The sequence below is a fragment of the Protopterus annectens genome, chromosome 4.part0 (genome assembly GCF_019279795.1).
Source record: "Protopterus annectens isolate FY-2018-M chromosome 4.part0, PAN1.0, whole genome shotgun sequence".
In the NCBI taxonomy this organism is placed as follows: domain Eukaryota; kingdom Metazoa; phylum Chordata; order Ceratodontiformes; family Protopteridae; genus Protopterus; species Protopterus annectens.
The window spans coordinates 1,154,225,891-1,154,235,890 of NC_056733.1; the positions used below are offsets into that span (position 1 = coordinate 1,154,225,891).

At 43.8% G+C, this 10,000-nt stretch overlaps 1 protein-coding gene across 1 annotated transcript in view; it reads right to left on the reverse strand.

Moving 5' to 3' along the window:
- Positions 1-10,000, reverse strand: part of CPSF1 (cleavage and polyadenylation specific factor 1) — a 2,236,766-nt gene that overhangs the window by 2,128,382 nt on the left and 98,384 nt on the right. The window contains exon 4 of the mRNA XM_044069873.1: positions 1,617-1,704. Within this exon, the coding sequence (XP_043925808.1) occupies positions 1,617-1,704 (88 nt within the window). The remainder of the gene's footprint in view (positions 1-1,616; positions 1,705-10,000) is intronic.

The following is a 10,000-nucleotide window of genomic DNA, read 5'->3' on the forward strand; positions in this document are numbered from 1 at the left end:
ACCAGAATCGCACACACTTACCTGAACCTGACCCGTAACTTCCCACCACAGTCCTGATACTCGTGAAGCCACAGAAATGGCCCATGGTGGGCTGCGGCTTCGCGATTGCCAGTGTTCGAACTTTACAGTTCGAACATCTGGTATTCGATATACAGCCATTTCGATGGACTGATATAAACCCCCTACAAACAACTTTGAAAGTACTTCAACACACAGGATAACCAAAAGCACAAAAATGTCAGTCTACCCTCAAGAAAATATTACACCCTGAAACTCCTAAATACCCATAAGCCTTGTACAGACATCTCGCCCTAAGAAACTGCTTCTAAATTTAAATCCCGCTTCATAGACTGAATAGCCACCCTCACCCAAAACTCTCTACAGAATCCTGCTACTGCTGACAAACTTCATGCTTGAACAATGCCATTTTCATCTTAAAGTTTGTCTGTACTTCCTATATATTTGACTTGCATGTTAATAACTGTATCAAAAAAGACTCATTCAAAACTAGGGCTCCTTTACCGTAACAAGAAAATCCTTACCTCCAAAGCCAAGGTTACTCTCTCTCTTACCTACCTTCTACCCAGTCTAATGTACAACTATCAAATTCTCACAAATCTTAACTCAACACTCCTGACCAAACTTGAATCTACCTTCAACAAGGTAGCTAGATTTGCTGCCCAACAAGCCTACAGATCCCATCACTCTCTCTCTCTCTAAAACACCTAAATTGGCTTGAATTACCCCACCAGCTTCTTCTCTCTCAGCTCCAAATCATCCATTCTATCATCTACCTTTAGACATCCTAAACAATTTAAGGCAGCCACCAAACAGCACTTTAAAAGTCACTGGCCCTGCCACTGCACTCTCCCTCCTTAAACATCCCCTACTTTCATACCTTAATCTACTGTCTGCCCTTAACGCACTCTTCTCACTAGCTCTCCAATCTTCCTTGACTACTCTTTCTACTGACTTCTAAAACCTATTAATGTAATCGCCTCAGAGAAACATACTACAGTAATTGGTCTTGCCTTCATGCAACTACATTATGATAAAAATGGGTTTTTGTAACCACTTACCCCAAAAACTACATTCATCTTAATGACATTTCTTTTCATACATCTTGAAAGAGCTTTGCTATACTCCTGATTGCTGACACTGTATAACATTATATTGCTACTTAATGCCTTGTAATAATCCTGTAACATTGCTGTTTAATGCCAATTTATAATGAAAATTATATATGTTGGAGCTTTTCTCATCAGGCCTCCGCTGAAAAAGGGCTCTTCAGCTCAGTTGGACAAACCCGGTCAACAAATGTAAAATAAAAAAATATTTTAAAAAAATTACTACGCAAACTTAATCCCTGTTCACCCTATGTAGACAACTTCCCATATCACTATCAAGACTGCTGCCTCTCTATTATCTACCCACTCTCTATCTTGATCAATCTATCCATTTGCGAGTCAAATGCCCCATCTCTCTGGAAAAACATTTACATCATTCCTCTTCATAAAGGGGGAAACTCCAATTAAATAAAACTTAAGACCAACTGCAATTTTGTCCCCTTTTTTCCCCCAAGTTCTTAGAAAAATGTATTCATAAACAACTTTTACAGTACTTAGTCCAAGAACATCTATTAACCTCTTCCCAACACAGCTTTTGCTCAGATCACAGCACAACTGCCCTTGTTGCCTTTTTGGACTACATCATTAAAGACACAGAAAACAATTTAGATTATGCCTTCTTTTTAGATCTCTCTAAATCTTTCAATACAGTCTCGCATACCAAGCTACTCTCAAAAATGTCTGCTTTAGCCTTTTCCAGTACAACAGTCACTTGGTTCTCCAGCTATCTAATCGGCTACCATCAGTTAAATGGCTCTCTACTTACTCATCTTTTCTCCCAGTTAATATAGGTGTCCAACAAGGCTCCATACTTGGTCATCTCTTTTTTAACATATTTATAAATCAACATAAATCCTCTCAACAAGCTACACTTACACAATATGCATATGACTCCACTAACATTAGTTCATCTAATAGTCCTTCCCAGTTACAATCCATCACTTAGCTGGCTTTCAACTCCATTGAAAACTGGCTCAATGACAGTGACAATCAGCCTTTTCTAAATCCAAATAAAACAAAACTGCTCTTATTTCTCCAAAAATCCCAAACAAACATAAAAGACACCTTCAAAATATCCTCTCTCAACAATACTGAAACTGAAGTTGTACCTCACACAAAGTTATATGGTGTCATAACAGATGATCAAATGAAATTTGATCTTCACATTTAAAAGTGCATGAAAACAACACACGAAAATCTGGGAAGGCTCTATAGATCAAAAAGATTCCTTAGTGACTCCTCAAGACTTACTCTAGCAAATACATACTTCCTTCTGCAAGGGCATGGAACACATTATCATGGAACTTATAAACAAAGACATTGGCAACCTTCAAACACTGGACCCCACCCAGTCTGGCTTCGTGAAGGGCTGATCTTGTCTCCTGAACCTGATTGGCTTCTTCGAATCAGTCTCCAGAGCTGTGGATGAGGGTAAGACGGTCCACACAGCTTATCTGGACCTCGCCAAGGCCTTCGACACCATCCATCACTCTGGAATCATAGATAAACTTACTAAGCTGGGCATAAATCCCTACGTCACTCGGTGGGTTGCCAACTGGCTTCTGACAGAACCCGGACTGTAAAAGTAGCAGATTCCAAATCCAGCTCCAGCCAAGTGGAGTACCACAGGGTTCAGTCCTGGGAATGCTCTTGTTTGGCATCTACTTCTCCGAAGTACAGGCCAACACTAAGGGACTCGGGCTAACAAAGTTCTCAGGTGACTGCAAACTGGGAGCCATTTTCGAATCCCCAAATTATGTGGATATTGACAAAAAGGCCTTACAGAAACAGATGCTTGGTGCCAGAGCCATGGGCTCAAGTTTAATGCCAAGAAATGTATAATTATCCCCTTTGGGAAAAACCATGTACCCTTGAATTACCACATAGCTGACAGTACAATAAACACCAAAAGTGTGATGAGAGACTTAGGGACACAGGTGGACAGTGGTCTCGCCTTCGATAACCACATCGCCACAACAGTCAAAAAGTCCTTCTATATGGCACACCTCATTGTTAAGGGCTTTTCGTTTAGAAAAAAGGAGGTCATTGTCCCACTCTACTCATTAGACCCATTATAGAGTACAACGCCCTGTTTGGCATGTACCTCACAAGACATCTGCAACAGGTGGAAAGGCCGCAGAAATACCTCACTAAAAGAATCACAGGCCTAAAGCAGATGCCCTATGCTGACCGTCTTAAAAAAACTCCAGCTATGCTCTGTGGCATATAGTCTACTCATAGGCGATCTCTGCTTAACATACAAGGCCATGCCAAACCCAGAGCTATTGGACATGCTCCATTTAAAGAAATCCCAATCCCTCAGTGCCACATGTTCCACAGATATAAACTTTGTCATCACAATGAAAAAAACAGGCTGGAGGGATTGGTTCCTGACCCAGAGACTCCCCATACTCTGGAATAGACTGCCCATACATGTCAAGCAGTGCACCTCCTTGGCCCTCTTCAAAAGGAACCTTGATGATTGGATGGGAGATGGGAAATTTACCCCGGGAATCATGTCAGCCACCCTGCTAGACAGGGATCCAGGGAAGTAAATATTGTGGGAAGAAATATCCGGGGAATTATTTGGCTAGGCTTGTATATGCCCTAGGGCCGATAGCCTAGTACCAACTTATGAACCTTCCTTCACTACTATATGCCTCACCCATTTTCACCACATTCAGATGTCCATAAGACCAAAACTAGAGCTTTACTATACCAAAGTAGCTAGATTTGTGGCCAGTCATACAACTCTCATCAGTGCTCTGCCCTAAGATATTTAAACTGGCTTGAGTTACCTCACTACTTCAAGTTTACCCAATGTCGCTTTGCTTATAAAACAGAACACAAAACCTCATCCTGTCCAGCAACCAGCATCATTCTTAACTATAACCTCCCTAATAACCCTCTTCGCTCATCTGAGAAACACATCCTTTTAATCCATAAACTAAAAACATCAAATTGGTCACTACCTATATTCCTACTTAGTAGCCAAGGTCTAGAACAGTATTCCTACAGATACTGGAGCAATCTCATGTAGTCACATATTCAAACAATCTCTAAAGAGATTTATCCTAAACTGCTGGATCTGTACATCTGTACATGTCTTACACCAGGATGACACCACCCATTACTCCTTCATTCTCTTCCATTCTCACCCCTCTCCCCCTTGCTCTTCTTTCTCTGCTTTGCTTCCCTCCCTTCACTTACTAGCCACAGCACCCGTCACTTCTGCAATAGCTCTCTACTTTAACTCCTATGTATACCGGAGCTTTTCTCCCCGGGTGTCCAATGAAACCGTGATTCATGCCCATTCGGATTTTTCTAGTAAACAAATGCCAAATACACACACAGACACATACATACTAATAAAACCAATAAAAAGAATTAGTGTAAAAGCACTTACACAGTAAAGGGGTAATATATCAAAAATACCAGCAGTGGTGAACAATTAATAGATTTGGGGTCAACGTTCTAAAGACTATGGGCGAGTCTCATACTAACAAACCTGTAGCAATGCCTATAATCGAATAAAACATCAAAAAAAGTAAAAAAAAGAAGTTATGTACTTACCATAATGTTCCATGTTTGTAATCCATCTCGCCTACATTCTTGCTGGATGGGTTTGGAGCCGATATTCGGCACCAACTCGGCCGATACTAAAGCTCAAGAGCTTTTACTGGCTCGAGGCTAACCCCTATCCCATGGTGCCTCACAGCAATTCCCCAGATCTTCTTTGTAAGAAAGCAATAAGTACCCAATAGTTATGAAACTATCAATAACTGCGTACATACAGACAAAACATTGTGTAACATTATCCATGCCAGGTGGACAACTACAACCAGGTCAGACAGCATAAGTATAGTCCACCAGATCCTCCAAGAACAGGAAGGGGGCAGGGGGGAGGGACACAAAAATGTAGGCGAGATGGACTACAAACATGGAATGTTATGGTAAGTACAGAACTTCTTTATGTTATGTAGTCCTATCTCGCCGTAATTCTTGTTGGATGGGACAGCGTCCCTAGCATCTTTATCCCGGGTGGCTCAAGAGAAAAGACTCTTAAGCACAGTGGACCCACAGGATGACCTATCCCGGGAGGCCAAATCCAATTTGTAATGAGTGACAAAGTTATGTGGTCTTGCCCAAGTAGCTGCTGCACAAATAGTATCAACTGGGAGCCTAGATCTAAAGGAACATGAGGTTGATACTGCTCTTGTAGAGTGGCCTTTTACTTTGTTGGGTAACTGTTTGCCAGCAGTCTGATAAGCAAAGGAAATGCAATCTGAAAGCCATTTTGAAAGGGTAACCTTAGAAACACATAAACCTTTATTTTTGACTGAAAAGGAAACAAATAACTTGTCTGATTTTCTAAATTCTTTAGTCCTGTGTAGGTAAAACCTGAGAATTCTGTGGACGTCTAACTGGAGTAACCTGTATTCAGATTTATTAGAATGACTTGGAAAAAACACTGGTAGCTCAATAGTAGTGTTAAGATTATGTACCCAAAGATCTTGTGAAATGCTTAGCCAGGCGCTTGGGAACAGCGATAGATGACCCCCAACTGCCTCCAGAGATGAACAGTTGGGCAACCCCTCAGGGGAAATGGAACGGATGATCATAGAAGGTTTCTCTATCTCCCTGACGTTGCGGACCTCCTCTGCCACAAGGATGGAGTATTCCCTTATGTCCTCTCCCTCTGCCCCTAGGGGAGGGTTGACCTTGTGCCTGAGGGAAACCTTTTTGGGATTTATGGAACCACATTTTCCCTCCTGTTTGACCCTTGGGATAGGGTCTAGAAGGAAGGGAGAAACAGACTCCAACAGCAGATAAGGTTTTCCCATTCCTGCTCACACCTGGTCAAGGTCTCTTTCACCTGAGGTCCAAAAAGAGTTGAACCATCAAAGAGGACATTGGTGAAGGAAGACTTAAAGGATTCTGTGGAATTACAAAGACACATCCAAGAATGTCTCCTAAGAGAGATTCCTGCTGAGGCTGCCCTGATCGCTCCATCTGCTGCATAGGAAATCAGCCTCATGGAGGAGTTAGCTATCAATGTAAGGGTGGAGAGCAGTGCAGAAACCTTATCCGTGGATCCCGAAGCTACTGAACACTGAAAGGTATCTCCCAACTCCTTCAGGAGATCCCTCTGAAGTAGAGTAAAATGGGAAAGGTAATTCAGCAATCTTAAGATAAATGCCGCTGAAGAGAAGGTACGCTTTCCATACTTATCCATCATCCTGGACTCCTTGTTAGGAGGATGGATATTGGCAAATTTCTTGGACAACTCCTTCTTGGTGGCCGCTGCAACCACCATAGCATCAACAGGAACCGCTTTTGGAAAGAAAAGACTTAACTTCTGGTGCAGTCATAAATTTGTATGGCGTCCTCAGGGCAGGCTCCACTGTGTCTGGGGAGGACCAGGCTTTCTGCGATATGACCCCCCAAGAGCTGGTCATAAGGCAGTGTCATCCAGGAGGTGGAAGGTCAGGAACCAAAGGCGTCAAGATACACTGATTCATCCTAAGTAGGGTTAGAGGTCTTCCAATCACCCCTCTGTCTAAGGATTTCCAGGATGTCAGAAAAGGAGACATCCTCAGAGGGGTGTCTAGGAGACCATTCTGCTTCCTCCAAATGGAGTGTCAGACGTGACAAATTCAGGTGAGTCAACATGCTTCATCTTACAAAGTCTCATCCAAGGGAGCTCTCCAGTGGGATGATCTGGGGAGGTCTCGGAAGAGGAGGCACCTCCAATGGGGACTGCTTGAGTCTCTGGTTCCCTACACTGTGGAGATGGCAGAGGAGAAGAGGCTGCTGCTGGTTGGACATCGATTCCAAAGGTATGGCTTTTGCAGAGGATAATGCCTTCTCTATTGCTTTGAAGGCCTTTCCTCCGCGCTCCGAAGATCTCTACTCTGAGGAGACGGACGGTCGGCTCCGAGCAAGGGGAAAATGGCTCACAGGCAGATGTGGGAACCGAGCTGAGTTGAGCTGAAGCACCGACAGGGAGGGTCGGTTCTGAAGAAAACCCAAGGTGACTATCCCCCTTGGAGTCGACACGAGAGCGTAGGCTCCCAGATCCCTCGGCTCCTGACTGAGCCGCTGAGGATAGAGTTACAGTTCCAAGGAAGCAGGAAGAATCCTCGGAACCGAAGGATCCAACATCGAGGAACCTGAAGTGATGGGCTCTGAGAGCAAAGCAGTCGGAGGAGGAGCAGTGGAATGCAAAAGGGTTGGCTCTGAAGCCTTTGGGTCAGAAGGGGCCAATGTTTTTGCCAGAGCCAGGACAGAAAGCAAAGTCTTCACCACCTGCTCAATGTCCTCATCTGAGAGTGTCCTGAAGGATCAGGTGGAGACAGAAGGAGATCACCTTCTCTCCAAAATAGCAGAACTCAAAAGTAGGTGAGACATGGTTAATCTATGGTAACTGTCGCCGTACCGAAGGTTGCCTCGGCACCAAAGAGACCAACGGCACCGAGACAGAAGAAGCGGAATCGGAGCCAGAACTTTCTGGCTCTGTCACTTTGGACTTTTTTGACAGTTCCAAAGCTGGAGCCGAAGATTTTTACCTTAAGAGCAGTCATGGGCCAAAATATGTCTGCAGTATTTTACATGTAGAAAAAGTATTTAAGCACAAGTCTTGCACATTTGTAAATAGTTCTGATGAAGTTTTTTATACCAATAAAAGGCCGAAAGCGGTAAACTACAGTTCGGACGCAGTGTGACTTTAATTCCTATCCACAGAAGTTTTTTATTTTTCATTAGTAAGTTTCTTCAGTTTAGTTTTAGTTCGGTTATTTGGATTATTTTAGTATTTTTCCGACGCACAGGATGGGAGACACACAGATGAAAGAACCAGACTCAAGCAGCCAATCTTTATTTGATTCAACAGGGCACACAGAGCCCAAAGACTACGATCTACTAGTGCAGGACTTCAATGCCACAATGAATAGAGCGCAAAGCATACTCAACAGATGCAATGAGTTAAGAGCTAACTCTGTGGGTTTCACACCCAGCCTATTTTCAGGCAGAAACTCAACCCAAACTCAGGGGAACTACATTCCCTCGCAAGGGAATCCCATAGCGGGACCTACAAACTCAGCTCTGCCTCAGCAAGCCACCACTCCAAACCACAACTCGAATACCAGCCTACAACCACGAGGCACAAATACAGGAGGTAACCCACCCGTGTTACGGCCACAGGCGGCAAACACGGATACCGTTCTCAATTTCGTCAACAGAAATGAGTCCCCGAACCCATTTCTGGAAGGGATCCAACGAGTCGCAACAGAAAGCCTCAATGCGATGCCTGGTCAGGAGCACCCAGGGAGCATGGATTGCAAAGCGCTCATCCTAGACTTAGAGCGCAAACTTACACTCTATAAAAATATAGAGAATGACAATTTCTTCTTAAGCTCATGTGTACACCATCAAATAGTACCACAAGGGCTGAGATTTTACAAGTTCCCCAATGGGACCACCAGGGATTCCAAACTGTACACTGACCTAGTAAAACTGTACAACGACACAGGCATAACAGCTCTTAACTTGCTAATCACCCACAATCTAGAGAGAATGGACAATATCAAAAAAGACATAGAAGAACTACACAGGAAAGTTCTCGGCCAACAAGAGTTTGAGCTATTTTGGCACCTCTTCGACAGCATCTCTCCAAAGCTCACAAGGCACGTAGCCACTTTAATCTTCAGGAAGAGGTAAAAGCTGCAACGGTATATTTTACAATACCAGAACCAGACGGCCTAACCACGAGGACCACGGAGATTCAACAATTTCCACAACCTACAAGGCAGACAAAATCATCCACATCCTCCCAGCACTCCGCCCCCTCCCCCAGCGACCATCAACACGAGGCAGGGAAACGACAATGCACCAAGGACTCCTATAGCAACCAGTTTACCCCTTGAGGCAACTGCTAACTCTACCCCTGCCGGAACACAGGAGTCTTTTTTATTACAGGAACCATTAACCAACTTGAACTCAGCAACGCACACCACGGTGACGAGAGGTAGCGGGGGAGGCACACAGAGAGAGGCAGAAGGAGGAACAATTTTCCTTACAGGGGCAGATCGATCAGAACAAGAAGCACGACGAGGAGGTCTTAATAATGCAAAGGGAACACATGGTCTCCACTGCCGTCTTCAACCTGACCAACAGAGTTTTCAAAGATGAGCACCTTCAGCTTCTCAACAAGGGCTTTACCTTTATCCCCTCACAAACAGCACACATCACCGATGTGTCACTCGAATTACGTCTGTACCTGAGGAAACTCAACCTAAAAATATTGTACTACGACCCAGATAGTAGCGAGGATAGCACCACTGATGCCAATGAAACGAAACACCACACGCTCAGAAAGAAAAGCGTATTCACCCCGGTGCCAAATAGCACCCTCACTACTTTTCAAAAAGTATGTGAGCATGAACTTAGGCTCCTGCTGAAACAACCCACTGGTGACAAATGGTTTAATCTCTCCACACAGGAGCAGCGAGCTCTAAACGAGCTTAACAGAGACAGTCAGCTAAGAATTATGAAAGCTGACAAAGGTACAGGGCTTGTAGTAATGGAACAAGAAGACTACATCAGGAAAATAGAAACAACGCTAAATGACAACCAATTTTACAAACCTGTGTCCTTAAAAGAAGTAAATAAGCAGTTTTCAGCAGTAGATAAGCTACTAAAAAAGCTAGAACTGGGACAACATGTTACGCTGGAGGAATACATGTTTTTGGTAGTACAAAAACCTAGCCTGGGGAAACTATTCGGCATCCCCAAGATCGACAAGGATCACAAGGACCACCCCCCCTTCAGGCTAATCATCTGCAACAAAAGGACCAAGACCGAGAACATCTCCG